Source organism: Danio rerio, chromosome 22 (assembly GCF_052040795.2).
Source record: "Danio rerio strain M-AB ecotype USA chromosome 22, GRCz13ab, whole genome shotgun sequence".
NCBI classification, from domain to species: Eukaryota; Metazoa; Chordata; class Actinopteri; order Cypriniformes; family Danionidae; genus Danio; species Danio rerio.
Window position 1 is genome coordinate 8,299,866 of NC_141042.1, and position 22,647 is coordinate 8,322,512.

At 35.6% G+C, this 22,647-nt stretch overlaps 3 protein-coding genes across 5 annotated transcripts in view; 1 reads left to right on the forward strand and 2 right to left on the reverse strand.

The window, feature by feature from the left end:
- LOC103908669 (cell adhesion molecule CEACAM3) overlaps positions 1–22,647 on the reverse strand; it is a 132,207-nt gene that overhangs the window by 48,482 nt on the left and 61,078 nt on the right. The gene's annotated exons all lie outside the window — the stretch shown is intronic.
- On the forward strand, positions 96–20,539 carry LOC101884194 (uncharacterized). Of its 3 annotated transcripts, XM_087303799.1 has the most exons (7): positions 132–312; positions 11,148–11,367; positions 11,474–11,791; positions 13,058–13,327; positions 13,407–13,520; positions 13,632–13,699; positions 16,014–20,539. In XM_087303799.1, exons 2-7 carry the CDS (start codon positions 11,328–11,330, stop codon positions 16,062–16,064), a joined length of 861 nt encoding a protein of 286 aa, XP_087159925.1. In that variant the 5' UTR covers positions 132–312; positions 11,148–11,327; the 3' UTR covers positions 16,065–20,539. The 3 variants fall into 3 exon arrangements, with proteins under 3 accessions (XP_087159927.1, XP_087159926.1, XP_087159925.1); XM_087303801.1 differs by lacking the exons at positions 11,148–11,367; positions 11,474–11,791; positions 13,058–13,327; ... (1 more) ...; positions 13,632–13,699; positions 16,014–20,539 and adding exons at positions 505–855; positions 1,235–1,528; positions 1,667–1,777; positions 1,976–2,049; positions 2,245–4,588 and having other exon boundaries at positions 96–312; XM_087303800.1 differs by lacking the exons at positions 11,148–11,367; positions 11,474–11,791; positions 13,058–13,327; ... (1 more) ...; positions 13,632–13,699; positions 16,014–20,539 and adding exons at positions 538–855; positions 1,235–1,528; positions 1,667–1,777; positions 1,976–2,049; positions 2,245–4,588 and having other exon boundaries at positions 118–312.
- Positions 8,742–10,422, reverse strand: LOC147838385 (uncharacterized). The gene is made up of 4 exons (XM_087303817.1): positions 10,290–10,422; positions 9,653–9,970; positions 9,133–9,420; positions 8,742–9,057 (listed from the first exon to the last, which is right to left on the reverse strand). The coding sequence occupies exons 1-4, from the start codon at positions 10,336–10,338 to the stop codon at positions 8,891–8,893; spliced, it is 822 nt and encodes a 273-aa protein (XP_087159943.1). The 5' UTR covers positions 10,339–10,422; the 3' UTR covers positions 8,742–8,890.

Sequence of the window (22,647 nt, forward strand, 5' to 3'; positions counted from 1 at the left end):
GTGTGTTTTCATATGCTATAACAAACAACAATTCAATAAACAAAACCTTGTTAATCAAGACCGTCAAGATATTCTATCTGCGTGGAATCCGTTTTTCAAACTTTTTTTTTATCTTACAGACAAAGGGAGGCGCTTCTTGACGAGTGTCTAACTAGTTTGACGGACAAGGCTTCATTCTTGTTGTCAGCCTGCTGTTATTTTCAAATGTCAAATGTTTATAATAACACCTCTTGTGATCCTTTTAAACATTAGCAACGGTTTGCTTCGTTTAGAAAAAAAAAAAAAACTCGACATGTATATGGAGTCCGCCTGGTAAGTAGTCGTTATTTACGTGGCTTAATTTTTTTGTAAAATCAATTGTCCTATGCATATCCTACTTAAATCTTAAGTAACAAATAATGTTTTGTAGCCTATTTCTTTTTCTTCTATTAATATTAAGAACAATAAAATTGCGCTAAAACATGAAACCATTTTAAAAACCTAAAAACTGTGGTAAATCTGCAGATAAGAGTAGGCCCTACCGTGTGTGTCGATCAGGTGTGTGTGGTGCTGAAGTGAAGTCGGTGTCGGTCACTGAAGGAGATTCGGTCACTCTAGAATCGTCTCTTACTGAAATACAGAGCAGCGATGTGATAATGTGGAGGTTTGGAGAAATTCTCTTAGCAACAATCTACACAAAGGACGAGAAGAGGAAAACGTCTTATCCTGACGAGAGAATCAGAGACAGACTGAAGCTGGACAGTCAGACTGGATCTCTGACCATCACAAACAGCAGAATCTCAGACTCTGGACTTTATACAGTGACCAGCAGCAGCTCTACCACGCTACTCAGAACATTCAGCCTCACTGTCTATCGTGAGTAGAGAAATATACTATATTTAAAAGGTCTCTTCTATGTTTAATTTAGCTATTAAGCCTAAAGAAAATTATTTTATATAGCAATGATGTCTTACACATTGCATTGTTAGAATTTTTGTTATCTTAGGCATTCACTGCACAGCATTTTCATATTTCTTGCAAAATAATATGATATTAAATTAAAATATAATAACCCACATAATAATCTACTTTGTATTGTATTCACACTTTTTCAATGATAGCCTTTTAAAACAATATATATATATATATTTTTTTTCTGTCTCATGATGTTTCAAGTTTTATTTTTAGTCAGTGTTTTTCTCATTAGCATATCTTTGATTATCCTTATTTATATTTAATCTCTGGTGTCTTCCAGCTCGTCTGTTTGCTCCTAACATCATCAGAAACTGTTTATCTTCTTCCTCATCTTCATCAGTGCAGTATTGTTCAGTGCTGTGTTTAGTGGTGAATGTGAGTGCTGGGAGTCTCGCTTGGTACAAAGGAAGCAGTGTATTGTCCAGCATCAGTGTGTCTGATCTCAGCATCAGTCTCTCTCTACCTCTGGAGTTGGAATATCAGGATAAAAACACCTACAGCTGTGCGATCAACAACACCATCAGCAACCAGACCACACATCTGGACATTGTCACACTCTGTCAACCTTGTCCAGGTACAGCACTTTGTTCTATATACTGACATATGTTGTTTATATAATAAAATTGATCTATTAAGTCATATTGTGCTGATTTGATTTAATATTTGCTGTAGTAAATAACATCACATTAATACAACATTTGGTCAATTATAGATCATGGACTTCCTTTATTGCACACAATGCTGCCCTCTGCTGGAGGACTTTTGTTTGTTGTTTCTATGGTCTTCTGGATCTGCAGGAAACGAAGAAAAACAGATCAAGAAGGCAAGTGTTACCTATAGTTATACATCTGCATAAATATACCTCTTATTGACACTAAAGAACATGCAAATGTAATTACCAAACTTTTTTTTCAGTTTTCTTATTTATTTATTTTTATTTATTTATTATTATTATTATTATTATTATTATTATTATTATTATTATTATTATTATTATTATTGTTTGCACACCTGTCATTAGTTGAAGCAGTCCAGAGTGGTGAAGAAATAACATACGCTGATCCGACATTCTACAAAAGAAAAGCACAAAAGAAGGTATGATCATTTATTTTATGTACAGTGTGTATTTATTTCAGCAGTAAATCAGATGTACTTGTGTGTATAGTTGATGATATATGTGTGAATAATGAAAATAAACAGCACTATAATGGATGTTTTAGTTTAATAAATGGTCAGTAATGCTTTTGATAAACGAATCTACTGTATGACATGAATTCATGTTTGTTTCAGAGAGTTGCAGATGAGGAGGATGTGGTGTATGCTGGAGTCGCCATGAGACACTGATCAAATTCATTCTGTCTAAAGACTCAACCTATCAACTTTCTGTATCCCAAATACCCCAAAATTAGATAGGAATTAGTTAACTGTATCATTGCAGATGACACATATACCTCTGAATGCTGAGAATCTCATTGGGGTGGAGGAAATGGGAACTGAGTACATAAAATCAATGCAAAAAAAAGCTTTTCTTACTTCAAGTTTTTGCCTTGTTTTTAGTACAAATCTTTAATCAAAAGCATCTAGAAAAGCAAAAATATTGTCTTGTTTTCAGAAATGATGTCAAAGTTTATTGGGTTTTCCTTTGAAACAAACAAAATAATATGTCAATGCAGTAAGCAAAATAATATTACTTCAAAGCAAAACAAGATAATTTTTTTTATCCGATAGGTTGATTATTTTGCTTGGTTAAAGAAAATCAAAATCAAAATACAATTTTACGAATAACTTTTTCTGAAAATGAAAGAATATTGTTTATTGTCTAGAAAATGCTTCTTGATTTTAGAATATTTGGATTAGAATTAAAACAAAAACTCTAGAAAAGCATTTTTTTTTTGGTTAAGAGGCTTTCTATTAAAGAATTTTCTTTTCTAACTGACATCTAAATCTAGACCACTTGTTAAAACATGGCTAAATATTAAATCCTAACTGTAGAGTTAGGGGTGGGGTTAGGTGAGCCCATTAAAAAGCATTGGATGCAGCTCAGATTGCACTGCACCACGTCTGCAGCCAGACCACTCTCCCCTCATCAGACTTCAGAAGGTTCAGAATCCTGCAGCTCATTTGTTAAAGGAAACAAGAAAGTGGGAACAAATTATCCCCATTTTAGCTTCTCTCCATTGGCCCCTGTTCATTTTAGAATTGATTTCAAGGTCTTAGCCTACCCAATTCACCTGTACTGCATGTCTTTGGACTGTGGGGGAAACCGGAGCACACAGAGGACACCCACATGAATGCAGGGAGAACATGCAAACTCCACACAGTAACGCCAACTGACCCAGTCAAGGCTCGAACCAGCGACCTTTTTGCTTTGAGGCAACAGCAATACTTACTGAGCCACTGCGTCCCCTACCAGTGGATATATTGTATATTGTTAGAAGGAAGAAACCTGAATGAAAGCGATATATAGATGGAGATTAAAAAGCTAGATAAAATAAAATAAATTATAAAATAGATGTGCAGTGATGGGTAAGTAATTGGAACCATCTTCATGATAAATGTCTTGAATAGCATGAATGTCCATTGGTCACATTTAAGGCAAAGTGAACCACTGTTCATTTTTTATATGCCTCCTTATCTGGCCTTAAATACCATCTAAACCCTTTCTTAACTCAATGATAAATCCTGATCAGTTTCAGATGGAACCTACTGCAGAACTTGAGAAATGTTTTTCTCTACTACGGTGTAAGCCATTCACTCGTCTTCTACCTTGCAATTATTAGATCTGTCACTGTCAGATTGTCCACTGTTGTTGGCTAGTCAAGGTTTATTTTCTTGTTTACCAAGTTTCTTTTTAAAGGACCTTTTTGATTTACCCTTACAAAAATTACTGCAGTTTTTTTAAAGGAATACTGCAGTTTTAGTTAACTTCTGGAAAGTGCAGTTTTTTTGGACACGAAAAAACTGCATTATTAAAGTATATTGCAGAGTGCTTTCCCTGGCTGTGTGTTCTAGTCCTGATTGATGCGAACACATGGCCTGTGTAATGCCGCATTCACACTAGAGTTTGAGCATGCAAAATTTTGTAGTATGGCACTGCAAAAAGGTGGGATTAACAAGATGATTAGACATTTAAAAGTGTCCAGTGATTGGTCCATATTTTAAATTTCTGTCCAGAGAGGTCATGCTTTGAGTTCACCAAGCGAACTGCGAAACTTGTTGCATAAGCTTGCGTTTCGGGTCTGTCATATTGTATTCACATGCGAATGAATGGAAGTCTATGGGGAGTAAAGTGCAGTGTGACTGGGGCTTTAGTCTGTTTGTCTAAAGTGCTCTCCTTTCTATTGTCTTGTTCCTCCCATCTTGTTATCCCATTATTAGCTAATTCTGTTCACCTGCTTGTTCTTTCATTTTTTGCTGTCTATTTATTTGCTGTCTTTTTATTATTATTCTAGTCCCAGTGTTCTCTATCTTATGCTGATCTCTTGAGTACCCAAGCTGAGCTATTCTTTATTGTGAAGCCAAGTCCAGTTTAGATAAATGTAGTTTAAGTCTTGTTTCTGTTTTCCATTTTGGGACAGTTTGTGTTTGTTTTTGTTTCTTTTTATATGATAATAAAGTATTTTTTTCTGTGATTGAGTCCTCGCCTCTTCTCCCTCACCCTAAACATTCGCTTTATGAAGTTTATTTATAAACTAATTTTGAGGGGATCATGTTCTTATGATTGCTCACGGCTGAACCCACACCATGTTATGATTCACCAATCAGACGTTACCTAAGTCTCCATCAATAAGCTATAGTTCCATACCATAGTCATCTTCGTTTTGAAGAATTCCCCCTTCCTCCTGTAATTCTCCAGCGGTTATCACTGTTTCCCCACAGCAAGAACATCACTGGTTCTAATCCTTACCAAGCCAGTCAACATTTCTGTGTGGAGTTCACATGTTCTCCCTGTGCTCGCGTGGGTTTACCCCACCGGTTTCCTCCAACCATCCAAAAACTAATCCAAATCAAAATGCTCCTAGTAAGTAGTTATATCTTCATAACAATCCATAATTGCTATCTAGCTTCAAACAGCAGGAAAGTTTTCAAGATCTGCCTGAGCTCAAACTCCCCTCTCACCCTGCAAACGGGAGGGAGCCCTGGGTTCAATTATCTTATATGAGCTCAAGGCTCTCTCCTGGGACAGCATGCCAAACACGATTTACAATCAGTCATCTTCTAAGTGTGAACTCGTGAAATCAATTTCTGGATTAAAAAAGTATGTCTCAGGGCCTACTCTTCAGCAGAATCATACCTTAGACCTAATATTATTACATACTTATGACTTAGGAGGCCAATTGGTGAACTGAATTGCATAACCTAGTCTGATTGTCTAAATGAGCCACATTGACGGGCTGGGCAGTGGTAAAAAGGCTGGCAGAACTCACACACGTGGCATCAAGTGGCCAGTCTCAGGGATGCTTCATGGTCCTCTTACTGGACCTAATGGTGTAAATAACCTACAAGCATTGGACAGGAGCTTCGGCTGACCCCTCCAGGTCACAATAGCATGCTCCACCTGGGGGATAGCTTTATAACCCCTGGCCGCTCTGCCATCAAGGATGGTGAGGGTGAAAGCGCACAAGGATTGGGCAGAGAAAGGTTAGGGCTTAGAGTGTTTGCACCTCTTGTTAGCCCCAACGTACCACCCATCTGGTCAGTCCGACAGTGGAACTGGGAGACAAGCCATCTCCTGCCGCAACGAATTGCACAGCCAGCATGTCTGACTTCAAGTCCAAGCCCTCACTCACAGTCTCGATGGGCAGCAGAGGGTTTGGACTGTCACCGGAGAATGACAGTCCGAACCCTCAGATGCCACGGTGAACTTCTGGTCCCCAGTGTCATTGAGCATGAGCGCAGCAGCCATCTCAGAGGATGAACCATCATACATGTCCGAAGCTTAAACGAAGCGCACTGCAGAGGAGTGTGGGCTCTGCAAGCCTAAAGGTGACGCATAAGCCCCTCACTGTAAACCTCAGGCCTGCCTGAGTGCTAACTGACTTGCAGGGAGCAGTAGCGGTGGTGTGCCATTTTTGCAAGAGTGAGCTGCGACCTCAGTTGCGCAACAGACATGCTCTTGCAATGAGGACATGAGCTGTGCGTGCTGGACCCCCAAACATGTGATTCATGAGATTGTCAAAAATGTGAACATTGGTGTCAAGCTGGATTTGAAATAGTAATAATGGATTAGGTGTGTGACCAATAATTGGGAGGTTTATAATTTGCATTTTGATGTAATTTATTTTATTATGATATTGCTTTCTTGCTTTTATGTGGTTTGTATTTGTATTTACTGCAGAAGAAATTTATCCATGTAGCTGATTCTGGAGCAGTTTTTTGATAGTCCTTTGTCCTTGTTAAAAAATAAGGAAAAAATAATAATTAGGGAAAATTGCCCTTTTAAAAACACTATAAAATAAGACATATCAACAATAATTGGCAAACACCCTGAGCTATTGAACATCAATTTATCATTAAGCATTGAAGGCTTTTTCGGTTTTAATATGAATAATAACTCTGTAAGTATGCTTACATGCCCTCCTCCTGCTCCCTTTTCCTAGATAGGGCAGAACGGCGGCTCAGTAGTTAGCACTGTTGCCTCACAGCAGGAATGTTACTGGTTCAAGTCCTAACCAGGCCAGTTAACATTTCTGTTAACATTTTCTGTTTGCATGTTCTCCCCATGTTCGCGTGGGTTTCCCCCGTGTTCTCTGTTTTCCTGCACAGTCCAAAGACATGTGAATTAATGTTAATTGACTAAACCAAATTTGGCACAGTAGATGAGCTCTTAGTCAGGATCCATGTTTCAGTCAGCAGTTTATCTCTCCATAGCAATCCCTATAATTCGGCATAAGCCATAACTAAACCAAGGCAGTTTTTTTTTTTAGATTAGATTAGATTCAACTTTATTGTCATTACACATGTACAAGTACAATGCAACGAAATGCAGTTTAGGTCTAACCAGCAGTGCAATAGCAGCAAGTGCAGATAACAGGAATAAGTTTAACTGAGCTCAAACTCCCCTCTTGTCCTTTAAAATGAAAGGGAGCCCCGGGCTCGAGGATCTTATGAGCTTAGGGCTCTCTTCCGGGACAGCATGCCAAATAAGCTTTATAATCAATCATCAGCTAACAAGCACCTTTTGTGAGAGGGGTCTGCAGACCTGGGGCCTCATGTACGAAAACTTGCGTTGAATTCATACTAAAACATTGCGTATGCACAAAGCTGTAAATCTGCGTACGCAGTAAAAAATTCAGATGTATAAAACACTGCGTATGCAGAATCCCACACCTATTATCTTTGTACATGCGAATTAACTTGAAATTGAGCGCACTTGCACAAGCTCAAAATCCCTCTCTGCCTCCTCCCTCTAATAAATATTGTAATGACTCCACTTCGGCAAAACTAAAGCAAAAAGCCATGGCAAAAGCAAGCAAGAAGAGAAACTTGTAAATATGAATTGGAGGGGCTCCTTTTGGAGGTGGAGCAGAGAAAAACTGTTATCTGTGTTGTGAAATCTGGCGTACGCAAAGTTTTTGTGCGTACGCAGCATTGATGCATGAGGCCCTTGGTGCTGTGAAATCTGAGCTGCATTCAATTCAATGCTTTTGAATTCTCTCACCTAGCCCCACCCCTAGCTCTACCACTCATAGTGATGTCACCAGCCTCAAAATAAGGAATACAAGGTACACACATGCACATACACACTTAAAAGTTACAGAAATCACAGGGCTTTATTGCAATACTTTTTTTAATGGCAGAAACTTGTATAGTAAAAGATATATACAAACAATAGAAGAAATGAATACAAAAATGTACACTGTTTCTGTATCACTTTTTGGGATGAGTCAGACAGCTTTATCCTTTTTACAGTTAGTTCAAAATGCTGCTGTAAGGCTTTTAACGAGTACCAAAACACATGACTACATCACACAAGTGTTACACTCTTTCCACTGGTGACCTGTGCATTATCGTGTTGATTTTTAAAATTATTATTCTGGTTCTTAAATCTCTAAATGGCTTGGCTCCTTCTTACCTGTCAGATCTGTTGACTAAAAATCATCCTGATTGGTCTTTTCGGTCATTAAACCAGAAATTATAAAGCATCCCTAAGTCGAGGCTGAATTGCAGGGGTGACTGTGCTTTTGCAGTAGCTGGTTCTACCTCGTGGAATGCTTTGCCCTTCTGCATTAGATCTATATCATCTCTGTCTTTTTTTTAAATCTAGGTTAAAAACTTACTTTTTTTGATTTGGCATTTTATTAGTAAGAATTGTGTGTTTTCAGCTGTAATTTTATATCTTACTTTTTGTGATTTGTATTGTGCAGCACATTGGTCAATGTTTGGTTGTGTTAAATAGTGCTATATTAATAAAATTGACATTTGCATATTATAACAAATAACATATATTATAGATTATATATATTAGATAGTTTTATATAAAATTAAGGTGACGCGGTGGCACAGTGGGTAGCACGTTTGCCTCCACAGCAAGAAGGTCACTGATTTGAGCCTCGGCTGGGTCAGCTGGCATTTTTGTGTGAAGTTTGCATGTTCTCCCCGTGTTTGTGTGGGTTTCATCTGGGTGCTCCGGTTTCTCCCACAAGTCTAAAGACATGTGGTATAGGTGAAATGGGTATGCTAACATTGACCATAGTGTATGAGTGTGTGTGAAAGAGTGTGTATGTGTTTTCCAGTGATGGATTGCAGCTGGAAGGGCATCCGCTACATAAAACATATGCTGGATAAGTTGGCGGTTCATTTCACTGTGGTGACTCCAGATTAATAAACAAACTAAGCCGAAAAGAAAATTAATTAATATATAAAATTAGATCATAATGACATAAATGACATTTGTTTATACAATTTGCACAATAATGTGTAAAGTAAAATACGGTTATTCAAGAACATCTATGACGTTCTGATAATCAGAGTCTGAAGGAGAAATGCGCTCTCTTCTGGATCTGATGTCATAGACCAGTACTGCAACAGTAGCCACACCCATCACAGCAGAGAGAGCCAATCGAATCACGGCTTCAGTAAAACCACAACAGCAGATGCTGCCTAATAATAGAGAAAAAATAGCAATGTTTATATTTATTTACTTTGTTTAAAAAAATAAAGTGTCTTCTACAGTACCTTCACACAGCTGGCAGAGTGTGTCAGTGTCCAGTTGTGTGGTCTGGTTGCTGATGGTGTTGTTGATCACACAGCTGATGGTGTTGTTATCTTGATATTCCACCTCCAGAGGTAGAGAGAGACTGATGCTGAGATCAGACACACTGATGCTGGACAATAAACTGTTTCCTTTGTACCAGGAGAGACTCACAGCGCTCACATTTACCACTAAACACACCACTGAACGTTTATACTGTGAGAATGATGATGATGAACATTTACTCATGATGACAGGTGCCGGCAGACGAGCTGGTCAATATTGGAAAAAATATCATAATTTAGTAAGTAAGAGTGCTGTAATATTTCAAACTGATTTACGAGATGTAAATATTATGAAATGTTGATAATTAAAAAAATATTTACATTTAATTTAATTATATCAATGCACAAATGAATCTGTGAGTCATTGCTAAATCATTTATCCCTTTTACAATAGACTCAATAAATGTCTATATAGCAGTGTAAGTATTTCTCTACTCACGATAGACAGTGAGGCTGAATGTTCTGAGTAGCGTGGTAGAGCTGCTGCTGGTCACTGTATAAAGTCCAGAGTCTGAGATTCTGCTGTTTGTGATGGTCAGAGATCCAGTCTGACTGTCCAGCTTCAGTCTGTCTCTGATTCTCTCGTCAGGATAAGACGTTTTCCTCTTCTCGTCCTTTATGATGATTGTTGCTAAGAGAATTTCTCCAAACCTCCACATTATCACATCGCTGCTCTGTATTTCAGTAAGAGACGATTCTAGAGTGACCGTATCTCCTTCAGTGACCGACAACGACTTCACTCCAGCACCACACACACCTGATCAACACACACAAACAGGTACTCAGATTTAGGAGATTTACCAGAATTTGAGGTTAAATATTAAATGTATACTTTTGTAAAGATTGTATGATATGATATGATATTATATTAATATTTTATATTCCTCTCATGTCTTTTTTTCATGCTCAATTTAAAACTTTTTAGTTTGAAAAGTTGTATTTGAGTATGTTTATGATAAACCTTCATTGCAGACAAATTTAATGATGGAATTTATAAGTTACAGAATGACAACAATAATAATAATAATAATAATAATAATAATAATAATGATAATAATAATAATGACAATACTTACCGGCCAGACTCCATGAACACAAACAGATGAAGATAATTGTGCTAAACATCTTCTTTAGCTGTTCTCTGAACAGTTTAACATGAGAAATGCTACTAATAATGAGCTGTTTGTACTGTTGAATGAGCTGCTGGTCCGTCCCGACGCAGTTTAGGAAAAATCTGATGTGAGTTTGAATAAACTCATGCAGTAGCTCCTCCCACACAGACAGACCTAATTTAGTGATTATTGAAGACTTGCATATACTGCACACCCCGGGGGTATTGTAGTCATTAACCAATTTCACTAAAATGGAATCAGTTTCTTAGTTCTTTTGATTGACGGATGCACACAAGATCTGCATTGAAGTTTGAAGCAGAAAAGCTACAAAATTCAAGTTATGGGCAAAATAATCCTCGATAATGCATTCTTGAAATTTTTTATTTTATTTTTTTTATATTAATGGGATGAGTGTTTTTTATTTTATTAAATTTGTTTTCATTATTAGCAGGCATGACTGTAAACAATGTTGATTCTGATTTAGAAAAGTTTTCTGAAAAATTAAAATACTAACCTAAATTATAGTGTTTTTTTTATTTTTGCCCTCAATGCAAATAGTCTCAAACAATGCCACAGAAGTACCGCAATAGTTTACAAACAATCATGCTTGAAATGCAAAATTTGTCAATCTTCTTCCCAAATTTATTATGGAAATATTTTTCATTGAAATAGAAGTTTTTTTTCTTTGTGATATTCTGCCAAAATAAAGCACCAATAAATAAAAATACAAGAACAATAAACAAATAAAATAAATGAAGACACCCACACATATTATTAACATTATTATAATTAAAAGCTCTTTATTTATTTATTTTTTTATAGATTCACATACTCATTCAGTATAGCTCAAAGTGTGCTGATTTAAGACAAGCAATCAGTAAAGGGCGGTGCCATTCGAGGAGATCATTCACAGAGTCTCTTCACTGCACACCAGAATATTTGACATTTTCAGTTGTCAAGATCTGATTATTATCACTCTTCTTAAAGTTTTTGGTCAAGAAAATGTTTATTTTCCTCTCATTATGCTCCTGGATTTTGGTTGGTAAGTTTTATCTAATTTACTTAGTAAACATTTTTTTTTACCATGACACTTGAAATGAAGATGTGTCAAAGTGTTCCCTGAGTACCTGTTTGTGTGTGTTGATTAGGTGTGTGTGGTGCTGGAGTGAAGTCGGTGTCGGTCACTGAAGGAGATTCGGTCACTCTAGAATCGTCTCTTACTGAAATACAGAGCAGCGATGTGATAATGTGGAGGCTTGGAGAAATTCTCTTAGCAACAATCTACACAAAGGACGAGAAGAGGAAAACGTCTTATCCTGACGAGAGAATCAGAGACAGACTGAAGCTGGACAGTCAGACTGGATCTCTGACCATCACAAACAGCAGAATCTCAGACTCTGGACTTTATACAGTGACCAGCAGCAGCTCTACCACGCTACTCAACACTTTCAACTTCACTGTCTATGGTGAGTTAACATTTTTTTTACTCACCTTGCAGTTTAATTTCTACACAAAAAGATTTTATCAAATTTTAAAAATTACCAGAATTTAGATTTTAGAATTAAAAGAAAAGAGTTAAACCATAGTGTTGCAGTAATTAGTTTTTATCATGACATAACTCTAAATGCTGACATTGCAATTAAAATAACTAACTTACAATGACTAAAGCTAAATGAACATAAACAAATCTAAAAGAACAAATCATGAATATTCAGCCATTTTTTTTTTTCTGAAAAGTTATGGCCATTTCCATCATATCTAAAATATTGAGTTTGACAGTTGGAGATTTTATGTTTTTGTTTTGTTTTTTCTTGCATTTTCTATGCGAGTAACTTTATCTAATAATTAAAGGGTTAGCTCATTTACGGAATTAAAATTTTCTGATCATTTTCTCTCCCCCTTGTCGACATTTATTTGATTTCTTTTTTGTTTCTGTCTTCATTCAAAAGGCAACCCATACAGAATTCTGATTCAAAAGGTGTCTTGCCTAATGAATTATTCAGTTTTTTATATTATTTAAATAAATAAATGAAAAATGTTTGTACTTTTTACCTTATCTCATCCCTTGTTTTGGGATACAGTTAAAATCTGAATTATTAACCCCTCTTTGATATTTTTCTTTTTTTTTTATATATTTCTATGTTTAACAAAGCAAGGAAATTTTCACAGTATGTCTGATAATATTTTTTCTTCTGTGGAAAGTCTTATTTGTCTTATTTCAGCTAAAATAAAAGCAGTTTTTAATTTTTTAAAAAGAATTTTAAGGTCAAAATTATTAGACCTTTAGTCCAGGGCTCTCTGCCGGGACAGCATGCCAAACAATCTAAGTGTGAAATGTTGATAAAGCACTCCAGATCAAAACTGATTGTGTGCGTGATCTCAACAACATAAAATACTAACAAATAAAACATCCCTCTTACTTAATCACCCCTTTTACACCCCTTTCACACATGGATATTGCTATAAAATTACTGGAATGAGTTTTAGCAATTTAAAAAATTCTAAAATTCTAAAATATGTTCACACACAGTGAGCAATATCAGCAATTCACTGGTAACATCCAGCCCCTCATTCTGAATTAATCAACTGAATTTTGTCTATATTTCTTTTTTTTTAAAAAGAGCACATTTGTTGACGCATGTACTGTATTTGCGGCAGTTTACGGGTATTTTTTATGGAAAAATCTGTATATGAAAGGAGATTCTGTTAATGCATTGCATTCTCTTTTCCAGCTCGTCTGCCTACTCCTATCATCAGTAACTCTTCATCAGAGCAGTATTGTTCAGTGGTGTGTTCAGTGGTGAACGTGAGTGCTGGGAGTCTCTCCTGGTACAAAGGAAACAGTGTATTGTCCAGCATCAGTGTGTCTGATCTCAGCACCAGTCTCTCTCTACCTCTGGAGATTGACTGTCTAGATGATTCCTACAGCTGTGAGGTGAAGAATCCCATCAGCAATGAGACCACACAACTTAGCAACACTGATCTCTGTCAGCCATGTTCAGGTACATATTTAATAATGTTTAATTCTTCATTCATACGCGATTTGCTCTTACTAAAGAAGCTCTCCATCCCATTTTCTAGATGTCTCACTTCTGGAAATGTTGATCATTTCTGCCGCTGGTGTTTCCCTGCTGATTTTAGCTGCCATTGTGATCTTCTGCATCTGGAGAAAACGCAAAAATACAAACCAAGAAGGCAAATATTTTACCTACTGTTACCTACATTATATATATACATATGTACTGTATACATGTAAAACAGTGCTCAAACGTCATTTCATTGAGAGTTTTGTTTGTTTTCAAACAGTTCAGACCCGAAAAACAGAGATTACTTATGCCGATCCAACATTCTACAGAAAACCTCAAAGAAAAACAGTAAAATCCTTTATTTCTGTATATTTTATGTGTTTTGGGAGGGTGTGTGTGTTCTGTATTCCTTTCATTGTGGGCCAGTGAGGAACACTTGTCACCACAAGTATGCCGAGATGAAGGGACAATATTTTGGTCCCCGTGTGTGTGTGTGTGTTTGTATGTTTAATTTAAGCTGTGAGACAGTTGTATTTAATGTTTTACATTTGCATCATCACAAAAATAGATATTTATAAAAGCAGCATGTTTATTTGAATGATTTTCTACTCTTGATAGGTTAAATCATGTCTCAAGAACATAGTTTAGAGGCAATACGATATAAAATAGAATAGTTTTTTTATTATCATTGCTCTGAAACAAATGTAAGACTGTTTCACAGCTCACAGTTTGTTTTTGGCATGCATAACCACAACACTAGGAAACACCCATACACTCTTATTCACACTCATACACTTAGAACAATTTAGCTTATTCAATTGACCTATGTCTTTGGGCTGTGGGGTAAACCATAGCACCCGGAGGAAACCCACGCGATCACAGGGAGAACATGCAAATTCCACATAGAAATGTCAACTGACCCGGCTGGGGATCAAACCAGTGACCTTCTTGCTGTGAGGTGATTGTGCTACCCACTGTGCCATGCACCATGACGCAAGTACAAAAATGGAATGAAACAAAACATAAAATAAAAATATTACAGAATGTAATATATTAAATAGTTAGTGCAAGATATTGTAGTGTAAACAATAGAGATACTTTTCTATTGAAATATTATGTGATGTCCACTCGTCACATAACTCGATGTGAGAGTTTCATGCAAACTGAAGTGTCCATTTAACTTAAAACATTTTCTTTGGTAAATCAGTTAGACCCTAATGTTGAGGTTTTAAGCTGTTTGTTAAATTTTTTCCAACTATTTTTAATAGTTTTAATAGTAGTGGAAGTAGTAGTGTAATGTAGAGTTCGAGTATTGTGCACGACTCACCCTCAAAATAAGTACCTAATAAAATAATAAGATCAATATTAACCCAAGATAAATATCCAATACAAACTAGTAGAAATAATGTTTTCTTTTTTTTTCAAGAACTTTATTATTAAATTAAGAATTGTTTCTTTCCTTTTGCATCCCTCCCAAATCTAAAGCTAGTAAACTTGAAAATTTTCAATGATATTTACCCATAATTAGAGTTTCTTAGACATAGTTTTCATTTTGATCACAATAATTGTACATTTTGTGAGGTTGAAATTGAAATGACTGCACTTTTATTTTTTGACTATTTATAGCAGAACCTTCTGGTTTGAGTCATTCGAGTGGCTAAAAGAATCTCTTAAGTTATATTCCCAATTTTCAAAAAGAATTGGTTTGGTTTATTAGTTTTATTATTAGTATTCAGAATATTAGTGATAATTTGTTAAAAATAGTTGTTAAAAATCAAAATTCGGAAGACTCAGATTCACCACTTTAACTCACCATTTAACTAAATATATACTACAATATATCTTACAGTAGTATTCATAATAATATTAATAATAATAACTAGCACTGTCGTCTCACAGCAAAAAGGTCACTGGTTCAAGTCCCAGTTGGGTCAGTTAGCATTTCTGTGTGGAGATTGCATGTTCTCCCTGGGTTTGTGTGGGTTTCCTCTGGGTGCTCCGGTTACCCCCACAGTTGAAAGACATGCTGTAAAGGTGAATTGAATATACTAAATTGGTCATGTATGTGTGTAAATGATTGTGTATGGGTGTTTCCCAGTACTGGGTTACAGCTGAAATGGCATCCGCTGTGTAAAACATATGCTTTATAAGTTGGCAGTGCATTCTGCTCTAGCGACCCCTGATTATTAAAGAGACTAAGCCAAAAAGAAAATGAATGAATGAATGAATGAATAATAATAATAATAATAATAATAATAATAATAATAATAATAATAAATATTATTATTATTATTATTATTATTATTATTATTATTATTATTATTATCATTATTATTATTATTATTATTATCATTATTATTATTATTATTATTATTATTATTATCATCATTATTATTATTATTATTATTATTATTATCATCATCATCATCATCATCATCATTATTATTATTATTATTATTATTATTATTATTATTATTATTATTATATATTTTATTATGTTTAAGCCAGAATTCACTTTAGCACATATCACACACTGCGTCAGTTATGGTTAATATATTGCTGCCAAACATTATACATGGCACAATCACATCACTCACCGCTGTAAATGCCTGATCCCAGACTATCCGATTAACAGTCTACATCGTGTTGTGTTTTCTTTCAGAGGGCTGCAAAGACTGATGATGTGGTGTACGCTGGAGTTGCAAGACGTTGATCACTTCTTGATTCAATTGGGATTGCAGTGTTGATTATTATAGTACTGTTGATTATTATTACCATTCAACATCTAAAATGCAAAAATTTAATTAATTATAGTTATAGATGCATTCTGAGATTAACAATTTGTAAATTATTTTTAAACTGGGACATTTCAAGTTACTAAGTCATGATTAGTTTGTGCAGATTTCTTAAATGAATTTGTGCAGATTTCTTTTGAATAAAATCTCTGCAGTATATTGTTCTCCACGGCTGGATTTGTGCAGCCCTGCACATAGAAAAAACAAAAAATATTATCCATTCAACCATGTTTTTAACATATAATATACAGATCTTTGAAGAACAGAACCATTATGTATTAAGTGGCCAATAATTTAAAATATGTAATTGATACAATTCACTTTTTGTGTACATACAAGTTTACATTGTACATTTTTATTTAAAAATATTTGCATGTATCTGTTACTAATTTCTGTTATTACAGCATTGATGAGTTAAACTTTAGCATACAAATCAAGCTTTGTGGGCCTACATTCCCTCTGATTGGCGTAGGCCTTACATTTTTTTAACACTTGCAAATAGTATTCAAAGCAGTATTTTTGTTCTAGGCTATAAAAGTTTATTAATGATTTAATTAAAGGCGAAACTTGACAGTTAATAGGGCTGTGGGTATGAATATTTTGTTATTAGTATGTGTTATTCAGCAGTTATTATCTGTAATTTTGACACGGCTAGAATACTTGATTCTGATTGGTCACATTCCAAGGTATGTTATTCCCAGATAACAACAGCTGGCTAAAACACAGATTCATTTTGTTGCTTCAAAACATCCTGATTTGCACGATTAGAGTAGCAGTCCTCCTCTGATGATGTCATTCCTTTTTTAACATTTCAGCCAATACTTTTAACCACACCCCTCTACCACTAGTTTGCTAGAAGAGAATGATATTCAAAAGACTCACTTGTAGAATTTAGAAGGTTCAAAATTTATAATTAATTTCCCCTTTACTGCACGGTGTCACCATACGGCAACATGATAGTTATATTAATTTCCCTGCCACTGTTTCTTAAAGATCAACATAATTTTTTTTGTTTGAAAGAGAAGACCTTATAGTAGCCAATGATGTGCTTTGGTTAAGTCACGTGACATGCTATGTTTTTTTGTAGCGTGATTTCTGACAGAAAATTTCTGTTTATTGTGAGTAGTTTATTGATTCATTAATTTTGTTGTCGGCTCTGTCCCTTTATTAATCTGGGGTCGCCACAGTGGAATGAACCGCCAACTTTTCCAGTACATTTTTACGCAGCGAATGCCCTTCCAGCCGCAACCCATCTCTGGGAAACATCCACACACTCATTCACACATACACTCAAACACTACGGACAATTTAGCCTACCGAATTCACCTGTACCGCATGTCTTTGGACTGTGGGGGAAACCGGAGCACCAGGAGGAAACCCACACGAATGCAGGGAGAACATGCAAACTCCACACAGAAACGCCAACTGAGCCGAGGCTCAAACCAGCGACCCAGCGACCTTCTTGCTGTGAGGAAACAGCACTTCTTACTGCACCACTGCGTCGCCATTGTGAGTAGTTGCTGAATGCAAATGTAAACGTCAATAAAAACACAGGATCAAATTATGTCAGATCCACAAAAAAAAATCTGAAACATTGCCTTCAGTAAGTTATGATGACATATTCACAACTCAAAAAGTTTTTTATTTAATTAGTGTTTTGCAAATTGATCAAATGTATGTTACCAAATGGCAACACTGTGCAATAGTGGAACATGCAATATTGCAATGGGTTAGCTGGTTAGCAAGGTCAGCTGAGAACTTTTAAGTTGTAACAATAACAACATGAATGCTAGGAATATAATGTTGATTAGTCATGTGTTAATGGCATTTGCATTATGGATAAAATCTAGTTTTGATGGCAATACTACCTTAGATATCAATACAGGGAACAGTTTATTAGCGAGCACCACTATGAACTAATGTAAGTGAAAGAAGAAAAGGACAGAACTGGCTCTTCCTGCAGATGAAAATGAGGATGAGATGGGTTTTAGTGACCATGAGAATGATTCAGACTGGACATTTGATAGAGACAGTTCAGGGAAGTTAGCTCAGAGGCAAATAAGACAGGCGTAGTATAGTATATAGTATAATATATCTACATAGTTAGCTAGTAGCTACATTATTTTGATGCATCTGGATATACTGGACTTGTAATTTATTTGTTATAATAATTACTGGAGGAAATATTTATATTAACTGTATGTTGTATACATGATAATACCATATTAGGTTTGTTTTTAATAATATTCAGTTAAAAATAATGGAATAAATGAAAGCTGTTGGAATATGAGTTGTTGTAAAGTATGTTTAAGGTGTCATTTATAAGTTCTGTTAAAGCTTATAATACTGCAATACCAATTAAATCATTTCAAACAACAAAATTATTAATTATAAGAAAAGTTCTAAATTTAATATTTCTCAGGTAGATCCACTTTTGGAAGTTGTTGCCATATGACAACATATCATAAAGTACCTTAAAAAAATGTTTTTCCAATTTTTTTTTTTTTTTTACAGCACTTCATGTCATATATATATAAGACCATCTGCTTAAAACATGTGCTAAGTTGGCTGTTTATTCCGCTGTGGCAACCCCTGATGAATAAAGGGACTAAGTCAACAGGGGGGTCCCAGCCCACAAGCGGGCCTCAGCGAGCACTGTAAGGGGTCGCTTCATATTTAAAAAAAAGTTTTATAGAAGTGGACAATTAGGAGAATGATCATGTTGCCTTAGTTCATTTTATCCCCTGGCTGACCAAAAAATGGGCAAATTTGTAATTCGTCCACCGCAAAAAAGATTAATTCTCTGATTTACCTTCAGCAGCTAATGCTAATGACCCAAGCATACTAGACCCAGGTGAGGAAGCTCCAAACATTTCGGGTCGCAGCACTAGCAATACTGGAAACACCAAGATAGTTACCTGAACTATGGTTTTATTTCATTTTCTCAAAGCAAAGAGTCCCTGACCCAGACACTACTTTATCTGCAACAAAGTTCTTGCTAACGAATGCATGAGGCTGTTAATATGACAATTGCAGACGACTCATACCCAATACTGCAAGGTGTACCAAATACAAATGGCCTACTGATGTTTTGCTTTTATATTTTACATTAGGCTATTATTTGTGCATAAATATATATCTAGATGTAGTAATAAACTCCATGCCTACCTTTTTCTACATACCTACTGCAAAATTATATGAGCGATAATATCATTACATGTGGAGGGGGGCGTTACAATATTTTTTTAGGGAAAAAAGAAGGTTTCAGGCAAAAAAAAAATGGTTGGGAACCACTGCCATATGGGACATGCACCATACATGTCCTCTATATAGAGAAAAATCCTGCATATTTTCAAGAAACAAAAGGAAATTTACATCTAGTATGAAAAAGGGGAGACTAAATTATAAAAAAGTAAACTAATACTTTACAAATGTGCTTAAACATATTATGATAAGATTTATAAGTCATTTTTTTTGTTTTATATTATGTGGCCTAATTATGTACTTATATTTAAACTAATTATTTGGTTCAACACACTTATTATGTACATGCATGTTTTTACATTGTGCTTCTTTGCATGTTATTTAATCTGTAATTACTTTCTGTAATTAAATTTATGATTACATGGTTGCCCCATCCCTTCCACCTCAACCCACCTCACCCTTAAATTCTGCATGACCCAGACATTGCTCAGATCTCAGTATTCAGAGATTTCTGTATATTGATGTTTGCCCAAGTGAAACAATATCAAGTAGAGGGTAGGGCTTTCTGTACTGCTCAAAGTGTTAACACCACTGTTGATTCAACTGTACTGTGTGAATTTATGAATATTTGTGGTTTTAAAGGTCAAATATTTTAACATTAACCTACAATGCCACATTATTAATGTAAATTATTTCATGGTTTCTCATCGATGTTTTTATCTTATTAATGTCTGTAAAGTTAATAATGTTTGTCAGTCTTTAATGCCTCTGTTGATGCAATAAAAACCTGCTGGAGCTCCACCTAGTGGATCAATATGTCATATCACTGTCAGATCCACTCACACTGTAATTGTTTTATAGTTTAAAATTCTGTCATTATCTACTCAACCTCCACTTATTTCATTATCTTCTGTTGAACACAAAACAAGATATTCTTAAGAATACTGAGGAAAAACAGCCATGGACTTCTATAGTATCTTAGTTTCTATTAATGTGATTGACTGCTTTATTTTCCAGCGTTCATCAGAATATCCTAGCTTGTGTTCAACAGAAGAAAGAAATTCATACTCGTTTAAAACCTCTTGAGTTTGAGTAACAGATATATTTTTATTTGGTGAACTATCCATGATGAACCAGCATCTTATTGAGATTCTTTCTGTAGATTGCTAAATAAACATGCTGAGATACATCCTCTGGCCTCATGCTTGACTTCTAAAAATAAAAGAACAATAAAAAATAAAATAAAATAAATAAAAAAATAAAGTGTTAACACAATTTTAGAATAAAGTGTCTTCATGCAGCTTTCACATGACTGATACAAACACTGAGAATAACCAACACGATATTCTACAGACAATAACATCAGCTTGAAGCAAAGTCTCTCCTAGCTCTTAAAAAAAGACAATGCTGTCCTAAAAATAACAAACAGAAGCAGACCATTAAAAGATATCAGTAAATCAGTGTTATCATGGAATTTGCAATCAATTATTTTAAAAAGTGTTTTAAAACGAGTCAAACGTTAATCTCAACATGCCTGCAGTTGGAAGCACACTGTTAACAGTTCTAGGAAGCTGTTAACCACGAGAGTGAGAAAAAGGGCACAGTGTGATATTGAGCACGCAGACACTGAGCTAAAATAAAGACGTGACTCATTTCTTCGGTTTATTCTGCACTCTGCTCTTAGTTTGATCTTTATCTCTCGTCAAACCCTTTTTAGCAGGTTGCTGAATGTGTGATTATTAACCCTATCAGTATCAGACACATATTGATAAACGCCTGTCCTGATCAAGTGTCTCCACTGTCCCTCAGCTGTAAAAATCATCATTTGTTTCATTTGATAATTTGCTGCTTCCCATAAACCACAAATCTATAACTTTACAGACCAACTGAACCTCCTAACCTCTAATCGCCTGCAGCAGTTAAATATGCAAATAAAATGCTTTTCATCATATTACAGGTTTACAGTTTTTTTGGATTGCTTAAGCACGATTTTCAAAACAGGGCCCGTGTTTTCAAAACAGTACACACAATTAGCACAACCACACACCCAATTAGCAAAACACTACAGATCCTTTGCATAATTAAACACTCTTGTAAAAACTTTACACTTCTGTTTAAAAACCACACTTTACCATAAGAAAAACACATTTTCACATTTACTATACTCTGTTTGCACAAGTTACACACTGCTGTGATAAACCTAAAACACTTTTAGCACTTCTACTTCCCTATGATTAGAGTAGGCTACCATCAACAAAGTACAAATATAAAAGTAAATTCGCCAAAAACTACAAGACCAACGCTGCACACTGAAGAAACTCATTTATTTCTCAACACGTCCACATGGAGATTCATAGTACTATAACATGTCACTTTTCAAATTGTATTGCAAGTTTATGGTTATATATATATATAAAAAAAATAATAAATAAATAAAAAAAACACACACAACAACAACAACAAAACACACTAGACATTGTCTCTTCATCTAGCTGGATCTGGCCAGAGAATCATCAACATCGCAGGTAATGTTGTCATTAGCAAGACACCTTGGAAAGAAACGTCTTTAATGACAAATCCATCCTTGGATTGCTGCTACCTCCATCTGGTCACAGGCTTCCTCCATGGCTTGGATTAAGGGTATGTCAGTCTGGAGACGGAGATCATGTACCTTTCATCGCCATGCTGAGAAAAACTCCTCTATAGGGTTGAGGAATGGAGAGTATGGTGGAAGATACAGGACGGTGAAATGTGGATGTTGCTCAAACAAGTTCTGAACCAGAGCAGAACGGTGGAAAGACACATTGTCCCAGACAACAATGTATTGTGTATGACCAATTTGGTTTGCTACTGTTATGTTGTGCAATTGGTCCAAGAATGTAAGTATAAGTGCTGTGTTGTAAGGGCCCATATGGGCATGGCGATGGAGGACCCCATTCTGTGTAATGGCTGCACAGAGTGTTATATTTCCCCCACGTTGCCCTGGGACATTGACTATAGCCCTGTAGCCAATGATGTTTCTTCCCCCCCCCAGTGTTCTCGTCAGGTTGAACCCAGCCTCATTTACGTAAAGGAACTCATGCTGGATCTCCTCTCCATCCATTCGTAAAACTACCTGAAGAACAGTGTCAGGCAAAATTGTGTGGTTCAGTATAGATCTCGTATTACATATTACAGTACAGTAAAAGATTGAGACTGTATTCAAGAACATACTTCAAAAAGTGAATGCATACCTCTGCATAATCATGCCGCAGTCGATTCACCCTTTCAGAATTGCGCTCAAAAGGCACTCGATAA